At 43.5% G+C, this 27,971-nt stretch overlaps 1 protein-coding gene across 2 annotated transcripts in view; it reads right to left on the minus strand.

Moving 5' to 3' along the window:
- ST6GALNAC5 (ST6 N-acetylgalactosaminide alpha-2,6-sialyltransferase 5) overlaps positions 1-27,971 on the minus strand; it is a 95,089-nt gene that overhangs the window by 23,092 nt on the left and 44,026 nt on the right. For both annotated transcript variants that reach the window (XM_074961502.1, XM_074961503.1), the window contains one exon: positions 49-458. In XM_074961502.1, coding sequence (XP_074817603.1) covers positions 49-458 — 410 coding nt within the window. The remainder of the gene's footprint in view (positions 1-48; positions 459-27,971) is intronic.

The following is a 27,971-nucleotide window of genomic DNA, read 5'->3' on the forward strand; positions in this document are numbered from 1 at the left end:
CTGCAGCTATGGAAATTTCCCCAAATGTACCCACATAAACTTCCTCACCTGTCTTTGCCAGTTTCCCGTTTGAAGAGGTCATCAAATTGAAGCATCTTGTGCCGAGAAACCATATATACTTTTAATTGAGGTAGTATCTGATTCATCAATTGCAGATTATTATAAACCAAACCTTTTCCATCTCTTCTCATATAGCTGCTGGGACCCCAGAAGATAAACACAGTACCTTGACTCATATTTAACAGTTCATTGCGGTTTCGCAGAATTCTCTGGATACTAGAATGTGCAATGACTCGAAGGCTAGTTTTGTTTCCAACATCTTTTCCATAACCTCGAGTGGGTGCATCGTTCATTCGTATTACACACTCAGTCTGGTCAATTCTGTTGCCTTGTTTGCTTCCCAAGAGGTGTCCAGAACTGGTTACCAGTGCACAACTCTTGCAGTGCATTTTCAAAGGCTGCAAAGAAATAAACCCTTCAAGATTAACTGCAATCACTTCTTCATCCACTAGGCAACAAAATAATTATTACTAATTAATTTACTCATATATTGCACCTTTTAGTACAAGGATCTCAGCGTGCTTTCCAAACACCCTGCTGGGTAGGTAAATGTTTTCTATTAACATTTTCATGTTCTAACAGATTCTATTACTTAAAACATTGCTTTGGTGAATGGAAATAATATTTTAATCAGGTTTCTCTGGTGCCAAATGTCAGCAAATTGTCTCCCTTGGATTGTCATCTGCAGCATTATTATTATACAGATAACAGTTCAGCATGTAAGTACACTCGTTTTAAACAAAATCACTGTCAAGGTTATCGTAGTGCTTTATCAATACATTTCTTTGTCTTTAATGCATACACATATTTTACAATCGCACTGATAGCTAGTGGTTTGCACTTTTTCTAGATTGTCTGTCAAGTCATCTTCAAAAGATACACAGTAACAGGAGATGGAGTACATCTATACAATGTGTGTTTACAAGGCAATGGAAGAGCGGAAAACCACAAACTTCCATGAAAATAAGCCAGGTTATTAAAAGATGTATAAACTATCATAATCAATCTGTAAATACATCTTATCCCATTGTTTAACAGGAGAATGAAGAAAAAGAAAGAAGGAAAGCTAAAGATAATCAAATACGCAGTGTGCAGCAAGGTGCAGTGAGTTCTCAGTGATGATATACTGAACTAAGACGACAGGACTGTTTCATGATGTGGCCCTTCAATAGGCTCTTGTGGAATGATGATATCTTGCAGGATTATTCACGATTTGTTGAACAGGTCTAGATAGTCTTTCCCTGATTAAGGAGAATGCAGTAGCCTACATGTCTCCTTCCATTTGCTGTGCCGGCCTGAGCTGGATTTGACCCTACATTTCCAAAGAGCATAGTGCTGGCCTGAAGTACTTTATCATATCCCTCTGTCTCTCCAAGAAAACTGAGGTTACTTGCATTGTTTGCGCTCACCATCCCAAGTTCCCCTCTGGGGATAAGGACGTTTTTGACCAGAGACCTTGTCTATGGATCATCCTCTCTGAGGACATCCATCATATTTCCAAGGTTCAAAGCTAAGTCTTTCTATTTAGGTCAGCACAACATTGTACTGTCTATTGTGCACCAGCTCTTCCTTTCTGGTTTTAGTTCTTTTGCACTGTTCTCTTAGTAAGAGCTTCTGGTTCTTGTAGGCACTGGGCACAGTTTTGTTTTAAACTTTGTTTAAAATTTGTACTACGTCTCAGATTCTGTACTCAGAAATGAGCATTCTAGAAATCAGTAAATAAATTCTATTAAGTAACTATACCTGATTTTTGCAAGAGATATGCAAATTCTCTATGTACTAAATTATCAACTAGCACTATCTCCAACAGTCACTGTTACAAGTGCAGTGACATTAGAAATGTCTCAGAAAATGAAGAAATTTTGAATGATGATAGCAAAATTTCCTACAGTAAGTTGTACCAATAATAACTTTGTTAACTGTAATGTTACATTTTACAGCTGTACATGAGAAGATGAACCAAGCACTGAATCATTAACAGAGTGACAGCCGTTGTGTCATAGTTAAGAGAGCAACTGAGTTTCTGTTATAAACCTGATTTCAGCCTGACCTTCCATGTATATTGTTCTCAAAACATGTAAATTAGCTCTTTTTTTCTATAAAATCTGAAGCAAGTCTGACAACTTGTTCCTGAACTATGAGACCCTAAACTAGAGCTGTTAAGCACAAGTCCAGACGTATTCTAATGATATTTGTCTGTTTCCCACTTTATACCAAAAAAGGCAAGTTAACTGACTTGCATGGATTCCCTTAGCTGAGATCTAGTGCCCCGGAGCAAAATGTAGTTGATTAAATTCAAATTACCATAGCAATTAACATTGTCTTTAGTAACACTGCTAAGGAATATCAGTTCTGGTGACCTTAGTGCACAGCTCATCACAACAAATGCTGAAGACCTAAGCTGGCTGTGTTTAACAAACTAGTTTCTAGTCCCTTTCCTTATGCAGATAGAGCTCACACCGCATGACTCCGTGACTTGGAAGGTTTGTCAACAGAAATGAGACTCTGTCCTTACAAAAGGCATGCAAAGGGGCTGAGGACCCTCATACATTCTATTACAGGTTTGTGAAGGCAAGGGGGAGAACGCAAAGAGCATGGTCAGCTTCCTGAGATGGGGCTGAGGAGACTTGATGGGGGCTTCTCCCTTCCTGCAGGAAGTGGGAAATGCCCCCACTGATCTCCTCCCCTTGCCCCTCAAGCTCCACTCCCACTTCGTGGACCTCAAGAGGTTCTCTGATCATGCTCTGTGGTTCCTCTCTGATGAACAACAGGAGGTTCCTCAGGTAGAGGTGGCAGTGAAGATGCTAGTGCACCCCACAATGACTCTTACATGCAAGCTGCCCATGAGCACCTTCCACACCTGGACTCCTCCTTCGACTGGCAGGCTGTACCTCCAAATCATGAGGTTTCTAGGGGGTGGAGTGCAGGAGAGAGGACACAGGTGCATGAAGACCTGAGAGGCAACAGGTCTCTGGCTGGAGCTAATGAGGGGGAGAACAGGGCCTACGGGAGAAATGAGGATTAGGTGAGGCGTAGATGTTTGGGGGAGGGAGTGCTGCCAGGAGCACAGGATCCTGGTGAGGAGAGGGATACTCAGGAGCAGGAGGGGAAGTCAAACAGGAAGCATTAGAATTAGCATTTCACTGCCTTTTTCATACAACAAGCCACCTGTGGTTCATCAGCAGGAAATCGCATTGTTGTAAACAACAGGAGATTCATCTGTTGCATAAGCCAGGGAAAGTACTTTCCCCTTCCTTCCTTCTGCAGTGCTAAACTCTCCTGCCTCGCCCTCACTGCTCCTTGCAGCCCCCCCCCAAAAGCCATGAGCATAAATCCACTCTCCCCAAAGCTCCCTGTAGCCCCTTTCCCTTACAGTCACCCCATAGGTCTTAGGGCTCATGATGGACCCACAAACCTCGAGGCCTGTGAGGGGAGGAGTTCAGGGACCCTAACAATCATAAGGATTATAAAGGCTTGTGAGATTCCTCACCAGACCACATGCCTCTCCCAGCAGTTGATTCTCATACTCTTGTGCACCTTATAAGGCGGACAAGAGAGAAGCTCCCCTCTCAAGACTCACAGAAGGTGTAGATTAGTGAGGGTCCCCTCCTGCAGGCTTCAGGAAGCCAGGGTGACAAAGCTCCCCTACCCCCTTACCTACCTCTTCTATTCCCCAGTCCAATGACCAAGCTAAGGAAATCCCCCTCAAAACCCTTATTAAGATGGAGTTACAGTTGCAGGCACATATCAGTGGTCTGACATAATAGTGCTTTTCAAAAATGGTAAAATGAAAAAACAAAATACAGTAACTCCTCACTTAACGTCCTCCCGCTTAACATTGTTTCAAAGTTACGTTGCTGCTCAGTTAGGGAACGCGCTCATTTAAAGTTGTGCAATGCTCCCTTATAACGTCGTTAGGCTGCCTGCTCTGCCCACTGCTTGTAAGATTTTGTAGAAGAGCTGTGACTTTACAAGGGAGCATTGCACAAGTTCCTCTTCTCTGCCTCCTCCCCCTCCCTCCCAGCACTTCCCCCACCGCCCAGTGCTTCGGACTTTCGGGGCTGGGGAGGGAGGGAAGGAGCGAGGATGCAGCGTGCTCTGGAGAGGAGTTGGAGTGGGAAGAGACGGGCCTGGAGCATCCCCTGGCAAAGTCGGTGCCTGTTCTTCTCCGGGTAAGCTGCCACTGCTACTGCAGGGAAAGTGGTTCCTAGCGTCCTTGCCTGCAGCGGGCTGTGCCTGTGTGGGGTGAGCCAGGGGCACTTCCAAACCACAGTACAGTACAGTATATAATGCCTTTTGTCTGCCCCCCCCACACACAATTTCCTTGGAACCTAAACCCCCGCATTTACATTAAATCTTATGGAAAAATTGGATTCGTTTAACATCGTTTCACTTAAAGTTGCATTTTTCAGGAACATAACTACAACATTAAGCGAGGAGTTACTGTAACCCACCACTCTCCGCACAAGCTGCCCCAAGATTAGAATGCCAGGAACTGCAAAGTCAAAGTTACAGATCTCAAGCCAGGCACCCAAACTACCTGCATCCCCAGCAGTGCCCTAATAGATAGCCTTATCTATCCAGGTCTACCAGAGCCAGCCAGTTACTTTTGATCACAGACCATAAAAGCTAGATTGTCTTAATTGTAACTGTACAGAGCCAGATTCTGCCACCCTTTCTCACAATGAGTAGCCTCATTGAAAATCAATGGGTCTATAGTATATCCCCATTTATCTGAAATCCTATTATTTGAAACCCTGCATCATCTGAATCCCTTCCTTGTCCCTCAGCATGAGACACATGCTGCAGAGGGCAGCTCTCTCATGGTGGGGGACAAGAAAGGGACTCAGATAATGTGGAAGTTTGGATAACAGAGCAGAGACCCCCGAGGGGCATTGCTAGAAGGACGACAACGTCAAGCTCCCGGATGCAGGGGAGGAAATCCTGCTACTGAATGGCTCCTGCCCTCTCAATTATCCAAACTCATGATTATCCGAATAAAATCCATGTCCATCTCCCCCAAGCTATTCGGATAATCAGGAATATTCTGTATTTGTGGAGCAACATGCTACTCAATGTAAGTAAAGGTGGCATTGTGGCTGGGCTAATTCACAGCTTCCTTTATGGCCACCTACAATGTGCACAAACACACACAGACACTTTTATTATTATTTACATATTCCGACATGCTAAAGCAGGGGTGGGCAAAATTTTTGGCCCTAGGGCCACATGGGGTATAGAAATTGTATGGAGAGCTGGGTACGGAAGGCTGGGGGAGGCTATGCGTCCCCAAACAGTGAGGCGTGGCCTGGCCCCTGCCCCCTATCCAACCCCCACCTATTCCCCACCCCTGACTGCCCCCCGGGACTCCTGCATCCTATCCAAACACCCCTGCTCTCTGCCCCCTGACCATCCCCCCGCGACACCCATCCCCTATCCAATCGCCCCTGCTCCCCAGCTCCTGACCACTCCCGAGACCCCCACCCTTCTCCAATATCCCCTGCTCCTCACTCCCTGACCTTCCCCCTGGAGCCCCCCACCCCCTGTCCAACCCTCTCTGCTCTCCCCGCCCCACGTTACATGTGGGGTGGGGGAAAGGGGGGCTCAGTCCTTTCCCTGTGCGTTTCTCCTGCTTGTCTGGGCTTGGCTGCTGGGGACAGGGGCCAAGCATGCTGGGGATGGAGGAGGGCCCTGGCTTGCTCTGCCCCTGTCCCCGGCAGCAGGGCCCAAGCCCCTTGACTGCCCCCCCCCCCCCGCAACTCTCCCAGCTCCTTGCCCCCCCCCCAGAACTCCCCCTGCTCCCCACTCCCTGACCGCGCTGCCCTGGAGCACGAGGGCGCTATAGCCATGCCGCCTGACCGGACCTGCAGCCACGCTGCCCAGGCGCTGGGGTAACTGTGACTGCGAGGGAGGGAGGGGAGCAGAAGAGGAGGGGACAGGGGCTAGCCTCCGCCCTGCTCACCAGGCTGCCAGAAAGTTGGGCTGGCTCCTCCGCAAGCCTGTCCTGACCCCGCTCCCTGGCAGGAGATCAGGGGCCAGAGGGAAGGGTCCTGCAAGCCGGATGTGGCCCGTGGGCCATAGTTTGCCCCCGTCTGTGCTAAAGGCATCCACACCTCAAGTAAGGGCCTGATCCTGCAACCCACTAAGTGAATTCAGGCCCAGACACTGCAAGGTGTTTAGGCAGCCGGAAATGGCCCACCTTGATTATCATACACATTGTAAGGAGAGTGATCACTTTATATAAGCTATTACCAGCAGGAGAGTGGGTTTGTGGGGGGGTAGGGAGAAAACCTGGATTTGTGCTGGAAATGGCCCAACTTGATTATCATACACATTGTAAGGAGAGTGATCACTTCACATAAGCTATTACCAGCAGGAGAGTGGGGTGGGGGGAGAGAAAACCTTTTGTAGTGGTAAACACCCATTTTTTCATGGTTTGTGTGTATAAAAAGATCTTCTGTAGTTTCCACAGTATGCATCCGATGAAGTGAGCTGTAGCTCACGAAAGCTTATGCTCAAATAAATTGGTTAGTCTCTAAGGTGCCACAAGTACTCCTTTTCTTTTTGCGAAATACCTTTCAGGATCTAGGCCTCAGTGCCTCACAGGAGTGCTCAGCGCCCCATGAGATTTGGCCCTGTGGCAGCCAATTATCCAGGTCATTACACAGGTCTCCAAACATAAATCTCATACTCCTATTAACGTACTTGCACAAAAAGAGCAGAAGTTAGTGTGGTGACATTATTATTACAGTTAATACAGAGACATGTACGTATGAAAAACGTTATAAAAGCAATGTTCTGTGGTGCACACCTTTGACATGGTACAGGCTAGGAAGGAAGACGGAGGCTGGCATTAATATGGAGCAGAGTTAGGATAGTTTGGGACATCCTTGGTTTCTAACAATTGAGGGTTTATTTATTTACTTATTTCCTCTTCCATTCTTGGAAAGTAATATCCACTGAAACAGCATATAACTGACTGCAATCTCAGCTTCATCTTAATGAAGATTTGTGTGTGGAAACAGCCACTGAAGAATGATTTTTTTTTAATTAAGATAATCTTAACAAAAAACCAAAACAATCTTTTCAACGGCATTACTAAAAAAACTAAACAATTTGTGTAGTGGTATTTCCAATGAGTGTTATAGTCTCATTTTTCACACAGAGCTAAGTCCATTTTCATTCACACAAATGCATTACTAAAATCCTGAGGGACCTAATGATATGGGTAGAAATATTCATGCCTTTGTGAGTCAGGTTCCTAATGAGTATTTACATGCGTTTTCCTTCAAGCACTCGTCTGCCACTTTGATGAATTACGTACCAGAAGGCACAAAGGTGAACTAGTTGCTCCAGCATCATGCATGGGAAAGCAAGATGAACTGCTAATGAGGTTAAAGGAAATGTAGTCAGCACCAATGTTAATTCACATACTTTTGAATATCCACATAGCAAGGCATTTTCACCTAAAACAATTTCTGCTGGTTTCTTGCCTACTGAGCTACAACTTATTAGTTTCTTTAGAAAGCCTGCCAAAGAACCCATCAATTGCAAGGAAACAAGGACAACCACCATTGGAACCATGAAAACTTATTTTTTTTAAACACATATATTTTTATGAATGTTGACATATCTGTTAACTTACCCTCTCTCTCCTGCTTCCACCAAACTATTTCCTTTGTGAAAAATCTGTCAGTGATTTCCCACTTACTTCCCGAGCAATACTTGGGACCTGATTTTTTGCAGCTGCTCCTTGAAAGCAACTCCCATTGACTTTACTGGGAGTTTCATGTACTCTCCAAACTACAGTTATAGACTGGGGCCCAGAACCTCCAAGTTACTGAAGCATTGCTCCACTCAGTGTTATGATGTTTACTTCCTAGGAGGTCTCTTGCCCAGTGGAATCCTCAGTGCTCAGCAAAGCACCTGGGCTCCCCTTACAATGCATGGTGAGAGTTAGGTGCCTAAGGAAGGGATTTTCAGAAGCCAATAAGGTGAATGGGGCACCTCCTAAGCTAGCCAGGAGTGAAACACCAAGAAGAGTCGCAGGGAAAGAGGCTTAGGTGCCTAAGCAGCTGACCTGGTCTCCCTCCTTGTGCCTGAGATAAGTGCCCCTCTCTAACTGGGAACCTCAGCAGTGAACACTCTCCTGGAGGCAGGCACTGAAGCCGCTTAGGTAGCCTGTGCCCGAGCAGTCTAAACCATCGCTCTTTCTCTCCATCCCCTGCTCATGTTCGACAGTTCTGTAATTATTATAGCTTCTTAGTGCTGGAGTACACCAAACCCCTAAGGTGCCAGGAGCATGCCAGCAGTACCATGGCTTGGAGGCGAGCACTGAAAGTGCTTCAGCAGCTAGGCCTTGTAGGCACTAGCCCTAGTGGGCTCAAATAACCACTCAGACACATGGCTAAGTGAAAGGGTATTTTACTAGGGTTGGCAAGAAAGGCAAAGGTTGAAGATACTCTAAGTAGAGAAGCTTAACAGTTACAATTCATAGTGAGCGACAGCGGTAAACGTTTGGGTTCCTGGGGCAGGACAGCTGAGAGACAAGGTTCTACAAGCCTAATGCCTCTCCAGTCCAGTCAGTATTCCAAGCAAATTGATGCTTGCAGGTTTCTAGGCCAAGCTCAGTTAATGTCTCTCCCTGGCACCTCTCTCACACTCACCCTATGTGTCCCTATGCCCCAGGTATCTCTTGTGTGGATGCTGTGTTGTCCCTTCACCTGGCCTGCATTTGTCCCTTCTGCTGCAGGATCTGACAAGTATCAGTTCTTAGTCGGAACTGCCCCCCCCACTCCCAATATAACCCAGCCACTGGCCGCCACCCCCTCCACCCCCAATATAACCCAGCCACTGGCAGCCACCTCCCCACCCCCAATATAACCCAGCCACTGGCCACCACCCCCTCACTCCCAATATAAGCCAGCCACTGGCCACCCCCCCACCAATATAACTGGCCGCCCCCCTCACAATAACAAATAGCAGCCACCACGGGCCTTCCATCCCCAACCAACTGAAAGGACCCAATGCCGATTAATTATTACTAAACTAGCTAATTAAACTTTTTTTTTTAGTAATAGAGAACCATGTTACAAAAAAACTCAACAAAATACACACACACACACCAGACACAACTTCTCCCACCCAACACCACAACCTGCCCACAATAATGTCAGGTGTGGCCAAACTGGCTCATGAGCCACATGTGGCTCTTTTACAGTTAAAATGTGGCTCCCGGAGGCCCCCACACACGCTCCCCCCATCCTCCACCTACTGGGCAGGGGGGAGCTCAGGGCTTCTGCCCTGCAGAGGGGAGGTGAAACTAGGAGCTTCTGCTCTTCAGGGAGGTGGGGTCTAAAGGTTTTAGCCCAGCGGGGGGGAGGCATCAGGGCAGAAGCCCTGAACCCCGGTAGGAGCTGCCCCTATGGGATCAGGCCTTGCTGGAGAGACAGATGATCCCCTGTCTAGGGCTTTGTCTACACTACCACTTTTGTCGGTAAAACTTTTGTCGATCAGGAGTGTGGAAAAAAACATTGCCCTGACCAACATAAATTTCACTGGCAAAAGTGTTGGTGTGGACAGCACTATGTTGGCAGGAGAGTCTCTCTTGCCAACATAGCTAACGGCGATCGTTGGGGTCATTTAATTATGCCGGCAGGAGCGGCTAGACTGGAGACCTTACAGCGGCACATCTGTAGCAGTACAGCGGTGCTTCTGTAAGGTCCACAGTGTAGACATAGCCTAGCTTGAGAATCCTGCTTTGAGGCCTCTGAGGCTTTGGCTTGAGCTACGGCTCTGAGCTGCTCATTAGTTGCAGAGTGGCATCAGGCTTGGGCAGCTTTGCAAATTCTGGTGGGAATTAGGCACCTACAAGATTAGGTGGCATTGGTGCCTAAATGGTGAACTTGGGTGCCTAAAGAAGCAGATAGGTGCCTAAATACCTTTGAGGAGCTGGGTCTTGGACCCTGACGGTGTAGTCCTAGGCAAATCTACAGCCAACAGCCTCATCATTTGGGGTACCAGTTGTTTAAAGTGTCTTGGTAATACTGCAGATAACTAAAGTGAGAAGAAAGAAAGTATTAGCTGTAAGATTCTCTCATTGGAAGAAATAAGGCATTGGTTGCAGCAGAACTGTCATCTACCTAAGCAATAATAATGGAGATGTAGGGCATTTCCGTGGGATTGATGGCCAGATGGGAAAAGCTGATGGCCTGAGACATAACCAAGGGCCATTAAACCTAGGCTGTCATTAATTCCATGCAATGCTCTCTGTTAAGGTAATTATCGGTTATAAATGGAAGATCCTAAAAACCTAAGCAAACCCTGACATATGATTTTTGGGTTTTCTTAGGAGGGCCATTACCCTCATCTCAACACTCGCTTCTGAGAAGCCCAAAAAACAGGGCAGTCTGTATATGGGACAGTTGGGATAGAACAGATATTTTTATTCATTATTTTGAAAGAATATATATAATGCATAATTTTAAAATGTATATATTTAATTGTATCACTCTCCCTGAACTGTCTTCTTAAATAGTAGGCTTTTTCAGTCGTGTTTCATGGCTTCCGATGTGAATATGCAGCAACCAGCACAATGTTGCTGGGGCATTTGAGCACATCCACAACACAAATAAATAATGTATAGGATATTTTTAGACTACGAATAACTCACAGATCAGTCATACAAATTGCTTGAATCCCTTCTCAATGTTTCACTTGCTTGAGAGAGACAGAGAGAGAGAGAGCATGTGTGCACACGTGTGAGAAAGAAAAAGTGTTAGCGTGAGTGTAATATTACACATGTTCCTCTCCATTACAGCTTATACTTGAAAACAATAGCTGTCTGTACCCATTTTGTCCTCTTCCACTGCATTTCTGATAACTTTGTTAGATTCTGTATCAAAGAATGTAAGGCAGGTCAAATTTGGGGCACAACTTACTTAACCATGCCCATTTGGAAACTGTCCATTTAGAATCAACCACAGATATTTACCATCCTGTTTTCATTTCCTTGTCAGCAGAATAAATAAGAGCATATGGCCAGACTCTTGGCTGCACTGATCAGGCAGTGCCAAAGGACTTAGAGCTGTCCTAATTGGGCAGCTAGAGGTTTGCCCAGTGTGGGGAATCCCAGTAGTGTAAAGGTCGGAGAACCAGCTCTACACCACCCTTGGCTGCTCTTTGCTGCATGTGACATGCCAGAGACAAGGCAGGGGGCCATCGCAAACTATAAATACAAGCCAAGCAGCAGCCATTAGCTGAGAAGCAAGAAGTCACATCCTCACATTCCATCTAAATTACGTTAAAACAATGTAATATCAGGCTGTGAAGAAGGAGACCCTGTCCTAATGGCATTTGCTCCAACCCCTCAGACAGAGACAAACACCTACAAGATCTCTATCAAGTATTCTTACAGCTACAATACCCACCTGCTGAAGTGAAGAAACACATTGACAGAGCCAGAAGAGTACCCAGAAGTCACCTACTACAGGACAGGCCTAACAAAGAAAGTAATAGAATGCCACTAGCCATCACCTTCAGCCCTCCAACTAAAACCTCTCCAGCGCATCATCAAGGATCTACAACCTATCCTGAAGGACGACCCATCACTCTCACAGATCTTGGGAGACAGGCCAGTCCTTGCTTACAAACAGCCCCCCAACCTGAAGCAAATACTCACCAGCAACCACACACCACCCAACAAAAACACTAACCCAGGAACCTATCCTCGCAACAAACCCAGTTGCCAACTCTGTCCACATATCTATTCAAGGAACACCATCATAGGACCTAATCACATCAGCCACACTATCAGAGGCTCGTTCACCTGCACATCTACCAATGTGATCTGCTGTCATGTGCCAGCAATGCCCCTCTGCCATGTACACTGGCCATACCGGACAGTCTCTACACAAAAGAATAAATAGACACAAATCAGACGTCAAGAATTATAACATTCAAAAACCAGTTGGAGAACACTTCAACCTCCCTGGACACTCAATTACAGACCTAAAAGTGTCAATATTACAACAGGGGGGCTTCAAGGGCAGGCTCCAACGAGAGACTGCTGAACTGGAATTAGGTTGCAAACTAGACACCATTAAATTAGGCTTGAATGAAGACTGGGAGTGGATGTGTCATTACACAAAGTAAAACTATTTCCCCATGTTTATTTTTCCCCCCTACTGTTCCTCACACGTTCTTGTCAACTGCTGGAAATGGCCCACCTTGATTATCACTACAAAAGGTTTTTTTTCTCTCCTGCTGGTAATGGCTCACCTTACCTGATCACTCTCGTTACACTGTGTATGGTAACACCCATTGTTTCATGTTCTCTGTGTATATAAAATCCCCCTATGGTATTTACCACTGCATGCATCCGATGAAGTGAGCTGTAGCTCATGAAAGCTTACACTCAAATAAGTTTGTTATTCTCTAAGGTGCCACAAATACTCCTTTTCTTTTTGTAGATACAGACTAACACGGCTGCTACTCTAAAAGAAAACTCAGTTTGATAGCATCCAGTCAAGAAATCACTTATCAATAGTTGTGGTTGTGAAATCCTCATTTCTTTATTGTTTTGTCATTATGGTCCCCACTTCCCTATTGTTTATCCGTCTCTGTCTGGTTCTTTAATTGTTTCTGTCTGTTATATAATTAATTTTGCTAGGTGTAAATTAATTAAGGTGGTGGGATAGGATTGGTTAGAGAATTTTGTTACACTATGTTAGGATTGGTTATTAAAGTTTAGTATAATGATTGGTTAAGGTATAGCTAAAAAGGACTCAAATATCACTATATAAACTGGGGTCCAAAAGGAAGTTCTTTGGAAACCAACTCCAGGACACAGCCCCAAAGATCAGAGCTGACAGACTTCAACAATCTGCCAGTGACACCATGCAGAAACTGGAGTCCCCCAGATGGACCTGCTCCTGACTGGCCATCAAGAAAAGTTCATCTGTCTTATTGGGAATGGTGAGCACTGTATGTGTAGGGTGTGCAGTCTGGTTTTGGTGATTGTTAATAAATAGAGGTTATGTAGTATAATATTGTGTAAGGCTCTTTCACTGGTAAAAGACCCTGTAAACCCACAAAAGATTAAGCCCCGAGTCCACAGGGAAATGGTATTTTCTCTGAGTCCAGAGGGAAAGGGTGTTTGGCTGGAGCCCATGGAGGAATAGAGCCCGGAGCTCACGGAGGGTGCTTTTCGCCTGGAGCCCTAGGAACTCGGAAAGGGTAGGGATGCCTAAATTAAGAGGGTTATGCCTTGAGCCCTAGGAACTGGGTAAAGTTTCAAAGTTTTTGACTTTTATATGTAATTAGTTACCTTGTGATAAAAATCAAAATTTCTAATAATGCTGATTTTCATAAGGTCAACAAGATAGGAGGCAAGCAAACAAACTAACATTGGAATTAACTTCACTAGGAAATACTACAGTTTATTTACTGAGCAGCTAAGGTCATGGTGGGCTAACCAATGGTAACTGTACCCAATGGTATAGGAAGAGACATAGGTGTTCGAATCTGCTTGTTAAGCCCTGGGTGCAGATCACAGTGCTACTAGCTCTGTGAACATTTTCTTCCTACAGGAAAAAATTAATTTCTGTATATTGACCATGGTGACCTGTAAAAAAAGGCTGAAACATATTCTGGAGTCAAGAGTAGCTTATTACTGAGTTCAGTAGAGGGAGTATGTCAGTTCAGAATCATTAGCATCCCTCATAGAGATCAACTTCTGACACATTTGGGCCATTTAGTGAGGCAGAGAAGGGTTAAACAACATTTGCCAAACCCTTTTGGACTAATCATCTTCAGCTAAAAATTTGAGACTGTAAGGGAAAAATATCAACAGGCTGCTAAAGTGACTCTGCAGTGTGGACTCTGCTAGAAGCACATATTGAATCTACTTCCCCATGTTAAGTATCCTCACACCTTCTTGTCAACTGTCTAAATGGGCCATCTTGATTATCACTACAAAAGTTTTTTTTCTCCTGCTATTAATAGCTCATCTTAATTAGCCTCTTACAGTTTGTATGGCAAATTCCACCTTCTCTGTATGTATATATATATATATCTTCTTACCATACGTTCCATTCAATGCATCCGATGAAGTGGGCTGTAGCCCACGAAAACTTATGCTCTAATAAATTGTTTAGTCTATAAGGTGCCACAAGTACTCCTGTTTTTTTATTGTCAAAGCTGGAATTCTTGACAGACAGTATTCCCTTTTGCACTGCAATATTTCCACATACGTGGTATTTCTCAGTGCTGGCAGTGTTTGTTTAAAACAAACAAACAAAGGAGGCTCAGATCTGAACTGGAATGAAAACCATAAGAATCCTCGACCCCAAAGATTGACCTTTTGGCTCATGAACCATACCATATCAGCTGCCTGCTCTCCATAAGCACCCAAATAAAGGTGTAAAGTAAACGCAATATAAAAAATAAAAGCTATTATTTAAAAGAAGCCAAAAAATGCCTACCTGTTAAGTCGGGACATCATAATTTCCAGTCTCCCTCTGTACAGAATGTTGCAGATATCCATATTATTTTTATGAATATCGATATTTCCATCTATTTCATTACTCGCATAATGAGAGTACTACATTGGTGCAAAGAATTAGTCCTTGGGGGTTTACATGTCTGCAGAAAGGCAAGCAATGGGTGTAGATAGCCCAATCACTGATACTTAAACAAAAAATACAGGTGTCAGGAGCTTTTGTTGATTTGTCCAAGGGGAGAGAACTGGCTGAAGAAAATTGACACTAATGACTCTAATCCACTTTTACAAGAACAAGGTTTGGATAATGGAAAAACTGCAATGGAGACACAGGAAGAAACATGGGTTTTAGAGTCTGCTGTTAAACAAGCTGCTAGCAAGGAAGAGCAGACCAGAACCAGAAGACAAGACTGTGAAGGAGGCTCAGCTAAGGAAACTGAGGCAGGGTCTTGCATGCAGATGTTTGTTATTTTTCTGTAAATCTATACATCTCATGCTTTGTCTGAGTAAAGCGTGATTGGTTTAGAAATTCCTCTGCAAATTGCTGTGTCCCTTACTTTGTCATGAAGTCTCTGAAGGGTGGAACTGTAATCCAGAGTAACCGTGAGTGTGGAACTTTGGAGAGGCCATGCATAAGATATTGGGGAGATGTGGGGGGTTAGCACTGATCTTGGAGGCTAGTGCAGCTGAACCACAGGGCCCTATATCCAGAGCAGTGGCACCAGATTGAAGTCTGTACTCTGGGAGGGTGCTTGAAAGACCAGATATAGGGACAGTGAGTGCTCACTTAGTAAGCTTAAAAGCACTTAGGATCCAAGGTTTGGTCCACTACAGCAGCCTGATGACCAACCATAACGGGAACTCAACCAGCGACTGTAACCCCCTCCCTTCCCAGTGTCATTGCAATTTTTGTAGATGTTTATAAACTTTTTTTTTTAAACAGACAACTGGGGGTTGGCTAATGTCTGCTTTCCTAGAAATTTTGAATTAGTTCATCAGAAAACAGAAAGCACACAACCTGAAAATTTCTGGACAAAATCCCAAAGTTTTTGGACAAGTTTTCAACCTAAAATTTTCAGTCGTTATCTGCCCCAATATATATATATTAGCAATTTTCAGGCAAAACAGTGCTGCAAAATGCCCAGCCTCGTTGGTTTTCTGATGAAAAAAAATCAAAATTTTCTTCAGGAAAAAACAAAGAACCAAAAACATTTTCTAACCTGTTCTATGTAGATGTGCTCTCCTCAGCTCCTGTGCCTCAGGTTTCATCTCCCTTCTTAGCCATTTCAGACTATTTTAAATTCTATTTTACTGGCATGAATTTTGTTGTAGCATTCCAAAATATATCCTAGCTAGTTCCCTCTTTTCCCACTGTGAACATCCTAAGCATTACTGAATATCAGATAGTTTTCTTTAACTCACTGCACATTACTTTGATGTCTACTTTTCAAATGTGAAGTATTTTTTAATCACTGCCCTTTCCACAGAACCTCATCAGCATTTCATGCTTGATGACAGCAGCTCCTAAGTTCTCTCCAAGTTCAGTGTAGTTTATTATGCCTGGTTTACTCCCAGCTATTGCGTCTAGAATAACCTCTGTCATTATTCATTGTTCAATGATTGTACAAGCACATAATCCCAGACTGTGCCTAAAAACACAATCTCCTTCCTTCATTTTCCTACCTGATTAATTAATTAACTCTAGAGCCAAGTTCTGCTCTGTTACATGGATAAAACTCCCACTGATTCATGTAACTTAGAGCAGAATTTGGCCCTCAAAGCTTTATTTTTCTAAAGTTCATTTTCTTCTGCTATATGAGTCAGTATAGCAAGTCATGTTGCTCAACATGTCTTTTCCATTGGCTAAGTACAGCTGCCCTCACTGCCACTCTAGAATTTATTTCCAAAATACCCAATTTTGTGCCCCAAAATGCTTGCAAGAATAACCTGGAAACTGCTAGTCCAGCCCTCTCAATAACACGGAAAGAGGGAGTACGTGGGAAAAGAGAGAGAAATTCTGCCTTAAAATTCTCAGCCTCCATCCACCTGAATTTCTGTTAAAAGAGGCTCCAGATCTAAGCAGCTCTGAGTGGTGAGAAAGTTCAGATTCTGATTTGAATTTTTTACCCAACTTTTTTCATATAACAAGCTGCAACCCAAACTCCAGATTGGAACCCTCAGAAATTTCTGAAGAAGTCTGGATCTGGGTCTAAGTTCAAACTTTTGAGATATATGCCCATCTCTCTCCAGTCTGAGGTGTATGACGGAATTGCTTTCCGGTTGTGAGTTCTCATCTCAGCAGTATGAGGCTGTTTCACACTGGTACATGGCTTCACTTTGACAACACAGTTGTTATGCTTTGCAAAACTCTCTGTGAGGATGTTAGTTCCAGGGAGGGCACATAGCTTAATATACAGGCTGTGCACACTAACTCATCCCTTGAACTTTCATTCTGTAACTACTACACTTTTAAGTATTGTGAGGTCTACTGTGTAAAAGCAGAGAAGAGCAAATATAATTTTATTTTTTGTTGAACTAGACTTTGGAACCTCAGAAAGTCTGCCATAAAAAGCTGTATTGTTTATCCAGTAAACGGATAGCAATGACTGACACCAAAACAGAGACCCAATGACGGACATTGAGCAAAGAAACAAAGGTTAGGAGATACACTTCTCTTGATAGTGTTAATCCTTATGCACAGCCAAACAACAAGCATTTGCAGCAAAACTTAGCAATTCAAAAAAGGTCTGGCAGGCCTATTTTTAAAGATAAACAGGTCTGTTTATAAAGACAAAAGCTAAAACAAACCAAATACTTATTATTTGTCTTTGTTTCTTGGGCTGCATAGCTTAAACATGCAAATGTTAAAGAAACACAAGTATCTTCCATTTCCATTGAGTATTCTATGAGTTCGTTACATAGCAGGACTCTGTCTTCATTTTTCTAATGATAAATATGACAAGGAGTGAAAATAAAAATGTAGTGAATAAACTCACCCACAACAGTGACTATTCTCTTGGTTTTTAATACTGAGTTGTTTTCTCAAAGTCTGTAGCTGCCTAAATGTCACAGTGATGGGCAGACCCAAGCTAGTTCTGAATGGTCTTTACACAAATATAGTTCAATTTCAAAACATGAGCCTACGTCAAGAGAAAATAAAACCATATGCACTCCATATAGCTTTCAATGGGATAATTTTCTTATAGAAAGTACTGTTAAGCACTTTAGTCAATGATGAGTCCTTTGCTTGCGCAAAGCATTTTCCGCCACATTAACTTTTTTCAAGGGACTGCCTGCTAGTTAACGTTTGCGTTAGAATAATTAAAATATGGCTCCTCTCACTGGAGAGAAAAATGCTTGAGTTTGGTTCCTGGGAATTGACCAGCTGTATAAAAGTGGCCCTTACTAATCACTTAAAATATAAGCCAGCACAGCGCATGATCCTGAGTGAAACAGTATATGAAACAAATTTCTGTTCTCATTAGGAAGTATGATTACAAGGTGCGGGTGCTTTCCCCTAAGCCAACTGAAGTGAATATAAGGTGCAACCTTGTAAATTGTCAGCACATATGAAGCGAAGATTTAGAGAATAGTTTCCATCCTGTATCCTATAAATGTGTCCCATGAGGAAGATTAGTATCAATCATAGGCTTATTGGAGAGGGAGATAGGATACAATGATAACCCGAAGCTATCAACTAGAGTAATGGTCTAAAAAGAAAAAGCAATCAAAGAAGAGAAAAGGATATCCACAATGAAAGACAGAACTGGAAAATCAGGGAGAAATGTATCATGTTGATGAACACGAGCTGTTATACAAGAGAGAGAGAGAATCACATGAACAATATATAGGCTCTAAAGAAATGGTTATTGCCTAATGTTTATCTTAAAAGGAGTGCAAATAGACATCCATATTACATCAAACTGCTTTACTTTTGTTCTTTAGCTCGAACACTTGCATTGAAATGCAATAAAGCCACAAACACAGTGTCTTAACCATGCAAATTGTTATTGCTGAAGTCTCAGAAAAACAGAGGTTATTCCAAGGGTTTCTAGACAAGGTGCTTGAAGAGCTTGGTATTTTTCTTCATAAAGCCATTGGAGCCAGCCAATTCCCCCTCTGTAAAAATTGGAAATGCTTCAGGATTCTATTCTGCCCTCAAATGCCCCCTGTACAGTGTGTTTGAAGGGAAGAGTGACATTACAGCTTAATTTTTTATTTAAATAATTCTAAATTTCACTCCTGGAATTTGGTGTAAAACCTATGAGCTAGGAGAGGACAAGGGGAAGAAAGCAGAATGAGTTGGAGAATTTTTCACAATGAGAAAGATGCTCTACATTATAGATGTCTGTGTGGGGGGAAAAATCTTTAACCCCCTTCTTGTTTTGGTCACCATTTAAAAAGCAGTTTGGTTTGTTTGTTTTTTTAAATGGGAAAGTCTGGACACCTAACTTAAATCTGTCATCAGAAAGCTTTAACTTATATAACCAGCACTTCCTCATCAGATCACCATACAGTAGCTCTCCAGGATTCTGACAGCAGTCCAGAATCAGTTTCACATGGATGGACTTTTATGGAAATGTTTCTTCAGTGCAGTAGGCATACCGTAAAGTAGCTTTCCTGCATCAGGCATGTGGGTCATCTTTCCAACTTTATTGCTCCAAATAAAAGGGATGATTTAGTCATCCAAATAGTGGCTTTGACGAACCTAGACTCTCTAGAACCACAACTTCAAACCCAAGCAGGGCTAGTGCAGCCTTTCATTTTTCTGAGGGAGACAAAGTGAGATGCACAGAGCTTACTTTATGTGGATCTTTCAGCCAAGAACTTAAAAATAGGGGCCAGGTCCTCAACTGGTATAAAATGACTTATTTCCATTGAAGAAAGAGCTGACCCTTGCGGTCCTATGCAGGCTTTTAAAATCACTTCATCCCTCAGACTGCATCAGCAGGAGCAGGAATGGCTCCTCCTTACTACTGCACCAATTCCACTGACTACCTGGTGCTGAGAGACATCTACACTCCTTACTGGGAGTTTGTCGTTTCCCTGTGGCTGTTGGCTATTTCTAAGGGGGTGTGCATATAGGCCATGGCTAGAAAGAGTGGTGCTTATTTCTAGGATACTTTTCTATTGCTAAGGAATAGCCAGGGGAAGTCTCCCCTCCACCCCCCAATCAACATTTGAAATCCACATGTTTAGCACATACCATCCGCCAAACTCTGCTCAGAGCCTAGTGTTTAATGTTAGGGATGTTATTTAGACAGAACTTGTCACTGCTGCCATATCTCTTCTGTCTCCCAGACAATCTAGAATAAGAAAAATGTAGGTGTTCCTAGAAAAACAAGTCAGATGACATCCTCTAGCAAAATTAAAAAGCAATTAAGTTGTATTCCAGAGATTGGCATAAATACTGTAGGTTTATCTTACATTTCATTTTAAATTATTACACGTCACTTTGGAACAGAAGACATATCTACCTTTTCTAAGCTAAGTACGCTGCATGCGTGTGGGGGGAGGGGGTGTGAAGAGGGGAAGGAGGGGAGAGAGATTGCAATTTTCCTCCAATTAAAAAACATTGAACAAGTTGCTGAAGCAGCTAATTTTAGTGCAACATGCATTTGGTTTGCATGCAGGTTTTTTTTTTTTAAAAATGTTTGGAAATCAGGTTTCTTTAAACAGAATCCTGAATTAAGCACTGGATGTCTGGCAAAACAATAACTGATTGATATATTTTCAAAAGGCACTGAAATGGTAGTGTACATCATGGAAGTCTGTTAATGCAAAGCCACCCAATAATGTGTATTTTAGCTACCAATGGATATTTTTTGAAGTGTCCACTGTTCCCAGAGCAATGGACCAAATGCTTTGAAAGGCATAGTTCAGACATGATCAATGAACTACTGATTAACCAGTGCTCACAGCAATGTCATTCAACTGCCAGGCAAAGCTGTCCTAAATCTTCTCTCTGGGCCAGATTTCTAGACAAGAGTCTCTACTTCCAAGGTACAAATAACTGTAAGCAGGGCCGTCCCTAACCATTTTGGTGCCCTACGCAGCCCCCCGCAGCCTCAGGCCTCTGCAGGATTAGACAAATACTGATCAGACAAGTACTGATCAGAGATGGTGTAAGTATACGTGGTCTTTCACAAATTTTATAAGCACACTCTCCACTCCATTATCCAAGTTATTAATAAAAATATTGAATTGTACTGGACCAAGGACTGACACCTTGGGAGGGAGACAGCCCCAGGCCTCCGCAGGGGGGGCAAGAGGAGGCTTCGGGGGTAGGGAGGAAACTGCCCCCCAGCATGAGCAGGCGGAGCAGGTTGGGGCCAGGTCGCTTCACTTCCTGCCACCCGGTGAGTGCAGGGCAGGCCCGACGCTGCACTCACGGGGCGGCGGGAAGTAGAGCAACCCGGCGCCAACCCACTCTGCTCTGCTCCCCTGGCTCCCAGTTTTGGGACTTGGGGGGAAGGGGGGAACTGCCCCCCCGCACTCACCGGCGGCGGGGAGCAGGCTGGGTCTGGGTCGCTCCACTTCCCACCGCCCGGTGAATGCAGGGCAGGCCTGACCCCTGCTGCAGTCCTCGGGGAAAGGGGTGGAATGGGGGTGGCAGTGGGACTGGGGCGGAGCAGGGGCAGGAAGAGGCGGGGTGGGGGCGGAGCACGGGCCATGGGGAAGGGGTGGAGGCGGGGCTGGGGCAAGCAGGGGTGGGAAGAGGCAGGGCTGGAGCAGCATGCAGCTCCGTAGGGCCAAATTTCCTGGTGCCTTACACAGCTGCATACTTTGCATATGGGTAAGGACGGCCCTGACTGCAAGTAACATTTAGATCACTTAGATATTGAGTGCCCCCTCCCCACAATTTGTGAGCGCACTCACAGACTAGGACATGGAAGTGGCCTAAATTCTAAGCACAATAATTTTTTGGTGCAAAAAATGGAAGCCTGGTTAAGTTGGAGCTGAAAATTTGGCCCTTTGTGTTGCAAATAAAATTTAAATGCTGAGTCCATATGCCTGGATTTCATACGTCTTTCACTGCCAAGTACCCTGGCAGGGTGGAGGAGTCTAAAAAAGCCACCTATCCTACAAGTACTCCTGCCTATCGCCCCCCTATCCCACCCCTCCCTTAACAGTCAGTGAAGAGCAAACAAAATAGAAAAATAAGATTAAAAATTTCATCAAGCAAATGTCCACTAATCTGCAGGAAAATGCCAATGTTTTACAGAGCAGCAATGAAGAAGCCATCTTATTCCACCTATCCGTCAGGTGTGCCTCATTCTTTCACATGCTATGTTGTAACAAATATTAGCCTTTGCCAGCACAAAGAATAGTGAAGGTCTTTTCGATTTAATAAGATAAGCACTTCTTAGTACTAACTTCAGTATGCAAACTGGATGAGAGCTCTAGCTTGTCAGCTAACAGCACCTGAGATAATCGAAAGAAAACAGGTTTATTTGTCTGATGTATTGGTAACAGATTAAAGCAGATGATACAGCTTTGGACCCACAGGTAGAAAGTGCCATTCTGGACAATTAGGCCATTCCTGCCTCAACTCATTGTTTTTAAATTGCCAGAAAATATTGTTCCACTGAGTTTCCAAGCGAAAGTGCTTGCTGGCTGATTGTCCTTTGATTCCTGCACTTGGCAGGTGTGTGTTAACAGCCACTACATGCCACAGTGTATTTCCATGGTTGCTGCTGTAGTTTGCAGAACACTTTGAAGTGAATGTTCCTTAAGAAAGAAAATCTGTATGACAGAGGCAGTACTTGTATACTATATGTTCAAGTTTAATGCATATTTTTTCATGTAGAATCAGCCTGCTTTTGGAACTGTGCACCAAAGGGAGAGTGTTATATTCATGAACTGCAAATAAGGAATGTGAAAGAAGCTGAATGGATAGCCATCCTAAACACCGTAAGTAAAAATGCTGAATTACATGCATGAGCTATATGCACTATACAAAACTTGAATATGTGAATTATATACATATTTACTATGTACAGGTGAACATAGTCAATAGGAATCTGGTTCTGCGTATTTTACTTTAAATACTAAAATAGCTTTTCCTTACATATTTTAAGCGGTACCCCTTTGCCCTAGGTGCGGATCTGGTCCTCTATTATTAATAGTTCATTACAACACTTATCACAGCTGATTAATAGTACAGGACTACCAATGCTAACCCTGCCCATTTAAAATAAATACAAAAACAAAAAACTGCAGCCCTCTCTGCTAACCTTCCTCTGATTATCCAGTGCAATGTGTCTATAGTGCATAATCTGTCCATCTGTCTCTAAGAGCATCAAACCCTTTCTCCATGTTGTGTTCAGGTCTGAGCATACTGCTGATGTACTTATTATTATTTAATAAACTATAGCTACATCTTTAGAAAAATGCCTCCTTAAGGAGAGAGATGTAGCCAACTGATGGGGTATATAAACATTCAACCCCTCCTGGATTAGCCCAACACAACGATTGCCAGAATTCTATTTGTCGTTCTTAGCCAGAGCAAATGCTACATAAGGCTCACATTAAAAAGTTCCATCTTTAGCAAAATTGGCTCTAGGAATCAATCAACTTATCTTCTCTCAGAAGAGCTAGGCTGCCTAGAATTTTACACCTGTGAAAATGGTTACTAGGCATTCAGTAATAATGACTAAATGATAAGCTGACAAGACTTCAAACTAATTTTTTTCTGACATGGTAAAATTCTGATTCTGCTCAGTAAAAATGTAGATTACTTACACTGTAAAGACATGGTAGATACTGTACAGTATAATGCATATGGATACATAATTCTTATTTACATGTACAGTAATAGTATACTATATATGCACAGATAACATAGAAAGTAGGCAGAGTATTTCTATCTTGAGTACTTTCCCACATATTAACCATTCAAAACTAATAGCATAGCTTTTCTTATTTGATGATGTTATTAACTGTTGACAGTTTTTCATTCAACTAAAGCTTCTCAAATGAAGAAAAATGACAAATGCTTAGCAGGTCAGATAAAATGGATACAGTGGATAAAGAAAATCCCAGTATTTCACAAAAAATCTGCAACCTCAGAAATAACATTTACTAGATGGATTTTCTCAAGCAGCAATTTCCATTTGCCAAGGGGTAGGTAAGTGTAGAATTATAAAGTCCAAGGAAAGGTACTGTATGTTCTCTGCAAAATTAATAATACAATGGAAGAGACGGTTCCTCTTTATCCAGCACCAGCTAAATTTTGCTGTCTCCTCACTCAGGAGGAAATCCGATTTCTTGTCTATGGTCACTCTGTTTCCCACTGCCTAACCCACTTCAGCAGGCACTCAAAGCCAGGCTGAGCTCTTCTCTCCTGATTCTTGGCTGACAGTCTGCTTTGACTTTCCCCTCACCTCACCTGGTCCAAGTTTTATTCATTTCTCCCATGGTTGCTAACTTCCCAGTGTATGTTTCCTTTAGGGGGCAAAATCTCTCTGCCACAGATTCTGCCTCAGTAGTGATGCAAATAAGAATGCACATCTGGTAAATGCATTTAAATGATCTTGAAAGTCATTTTGTAGGACACGACAGAGTTACAAATCCATGAAAATCCAGGCTATCCCTTAAATTTCAGGATGGTAGTGAAAGCAGCTGGGCATACTGTTCACAGTGCGCAACTTATCCAGTGAACTTCAGTCTTTCTCCTGTTCCCAAATTATTCATCAACAGTTCAGTACAAATGCGCTTGGTATTTGCAATGAGCTGCCAAATGCCTATGAACAATTTCAGCTTATGGATTGTTTGTGAACTGTGTTTCCCAAAGATATTCACTGTTTGTTAAAACAACTGCATGACGGTCACCTATCTTAGATAGTATTCTATCTGCTCCCTGTTTGGAGGAGTATACCTTTAATAAATAACAGGAGGGCATGGTCCAGTCAGGGTGCCCTGATTCAATCAGAAAGAGGGTGGAAGCAGTTCCTGGAGTAAGACCTGAAAGTTCAGGGACTTTTTGGACCTTTTTTTTTCTAGGTACTTGCAGGAGGCCTTCCTTGCCTGAGGCAGCACTGCTAGAGAATCTAGATTACTGTAACACTGTAGTCTAGGGTTGGCTCGAAATGTTGCCAGCTCTTGTAGATTTTACCACAAGACTCACGATATTTGATTTTTTAAAAAAAATCCCCAGCCCCCAGAGTTGTGGACTTACGTGAGAATCTCAGCTCTCATAAAAAAAGCAAGTAAGTTTATATCCCTTTTGCAAAGAAAAACTGAAAAATGTGACCCTGGTGCACCCTAAACACTCAAAATCCCGAGGGCAAATAAAATGAACCCCAAATTATTTTTTAAATCTAATGATTTTAAGCCAATCTCATGATTTTTGAGCACCGGGGTTGGAAATGCTGTCATCACAGTTCTAGTAAGGCATTTTGCATTGTCCTAGCTGTGATGCTGGAGTCACATACCTGCATGTAACTGTCTGGTGCCAGGACTTTTGTCTGGGGTTTTGGAAAAATAGTCCCTCACCACTGGCTCTTTCTCACCAATTAATTAAATTTAGGCTCTTCCTCTACCCCAAATTAATAAACTTTGGGCTCCCATCTCCACAAACTCAATTAATTCTGCCCCCTGGTAAATGAATGCTGCCCACATACACACACCTCTTTGCAGGGCTTGTCTGGAGCTGCTGGGCCCTGGGGGACAGAGTAAATCCTCAGCAACTCTTCTCCACATGACTACTCTGCTTTCCTTGATTCTCCTCCCCCACACTGCAGGAACAGCTGCAAGGGCTCCAGCTACTCTCATTTCCTCCCCCCCCCAACCCCACTTATGGAGAAGCAGTGTATCTGAGCCTATGTGCCTGCTTTACTCCTCCCTATCCAGAGCTCTGCTGTTCTGCCTCAGCAGCTCTACCCTGAAAAAGAGCAAGGAATGCAGGGGGCCTGTCTCTACTTCCAGCCTTCCCCTCACCTCCTGTTAGAGGAGCAACTCTGATCCTTTCTTCCTCCCTCCCGCCCCCTGCAGGGAAGAAGCCAGTGGCTCCCAGTCCAACTCAGCTCACTCCCTCCAGCACACTTTCTGCTCAGTGTGGGTGAGAGGATTTTTTGAGTCCTGGCCTCTGTTCTGTTCCTCGAGCTCACTTGGGGCAGTCAGGTAGTGACAATTTGAATCAGGGGATTTTTTTAAAACATGGAATGAGATTTTAAGTGTCTTATTGAAATACTCCCCCTTCGTGCCTAATGCCAGATATTACAAGCTGCCTTAAAAATTAATCCCAAATGAGTGAGTACCTTCTTCTCAGTCAGTAAGACTTGGCAAGACTGCACAAAACCACCACTGCCTTCTGGCATCACTCATGGCAGCCTCAGTGGTGAGGCTAAGGACTGAGTGCGTATGGATGCTAATTAAAATCTCTTCACTGCACAGTTATCCCAAGGTCTAACCCAGGTGTTGCCCAACCCCCCCTGCTGTCCAAACAGAAAAACAGGAAAACATCTCACCTAGGCTTGAGGTAGCTTTAAGCCTGGGCTAGCATACACAGCTGAGATTATAGCCTTGAGCCCAGGTTTTGCCTCCTACTTTGCTGTGAGGACACTGGCTAATCAAGCCTGTCTGCTGAAGGCCCTCCACCACCTTCCCACACCTGGGCTGTATTTTCTTGCACTCTACCTCTCTGGCATGGGTAAGGCTTTGCAATGGGGACTCTAGACAAACCCGAGGTCATTCAGCAGTGAATATACACTTGTAGAGGAGTGAGCAGAATAGAAGCCCATTGGCAGGATAGCGTGGGGAACCTTCCTTGCCTCTCTCGGTGCTATTGACAAGCAGAGAACCACGGGTCTCGGTCTAACACCCATCAAAAGAACTAACTTCATTTTGGCATAAAAGAAATGCCTCCATTCAGCAACATTTGCTTTACTTTGCTGGGCAGTAAATACATGATAGCGTTATCACCAACGATCTCTTTCTTACACAAGCTGTTTAACCCCACTGCAGTAACTCCCAATCTTTCAAGGATTTAAGGCAATTCCCAGTAAATTTCTATGTCTGGATGTGCCTTTGTCAATAAACTTGGTTTGTTAAGTAGCAAAGGAAGATTAGAGAAATAATCCTCCTTAAAAATAATATTGCATTCATTTTTGTATGAGAATATATTGACTGTATAATACAAACGTCAATTTAATAGGGGAAAGACATATATTTTAGTCTGTGTTACATGTGGTTCTGCCTTTTCCTTCATATAGGCCAGTGGTTCTCAAACTGTGGGTCGGGACCCCAAAGTGGGTCATAACCCCATTGTGGGTTATGACCCCATTTTAATGAGGTTGTCAGGGCCAGCATTAGACTTGCTGGGACCCAGGGCTGAAGCTGAAGACTGAGCTCCACCCCCACCTGGGGCAATGGGGCTTTGGCTGCAGCCCCCTCTCCCCTCACCTGGGTTAGCAGGGCTTGGCCTGCAGCCCCCACCCATCCTGCCCCCAGGGCAGCAGGGCTCGGGTTCCAAACCCCCACCCCTCCCAAGTCATGTAGTAACTTTATTGTCAGCAGGGGGGTTGCAGTGCATTGAGGTTTGAGAACCCCTTATATAGGCCTACAGCAAGGTACACAAGTATGATTCATTTTGAAACCAATAATACTGGTGAGCATCACCTTTTACTCTAAGTGGCTTATGAAATTCATGCAAGCTTCCAAGTGTGACAGGTGTTCAATGATATACTCTTCATGATGGGTACTCATGATATCATTTGAGTTGACCCAGCTGCTAAAGTAGCTCAGATTTCAGGCTAGAACAAAATGGACCACTAAATAAATCTGAAAGGATTACCCCTTTATTACATTAAAGTCTTTACTCACCCCTGACCAGAGAAAGAGGAAGACAGACTATTCCCATATCTTCAGCCTTTGACATTCTTAGATTCCCATCCTCCAGAGTCAATAGCTTCACTGATAATGTTAGTTCAGTCAGCCATGTACTAAGGGAGCCTGACAATTTCCATTGCCATTTCAACAGTGCAGACTGGATCAACCACTCTAAACTGCACAAAACTTCCAGCTTCTTAAGTCTCCCTGTTCCATAAATGAGAAATCATGTCTGGTGCTGTACGATCCCTTTGATTTGCAAACACTAATTATAAAATAATTTTATATTGGCCAGTGATATTTTGAAGTTCTCTTTTAGTTCTTTTTTTGTTTACACTTTACGCTGGCACAATTCTGCCTGATTAGTATTGATGTAAATTCTACCCTGTCAGTTACAGCTCTACTCCCAAGTACGTTCTAGGACAATGAGAACTGTAGTATGTCATCACTTTCTAACCAAGTTCTGTGTGGTCAAATCAGAAAAGTGCCTGGAAAATTGACATGGGTGGCTTTCCTTCTCAGTCATGTCCATATCAGATTTGTTGAGTGAAAAGATTATATTTTCACCTAAATCTCAGCA

This window comes from Natator depressus, chromosome 8 (genome assembly GCF_965152275.1).
Source record: "Natator depressus isolate rNatDep1 chromosome 8, rNatDep2.hap1, whole genome shotgun sequence".
Lineage (NCBI taxonomy): Eukaryota > Metazoa > Chordata > Testudines > Cheloniidae > Natator > Natator depressus.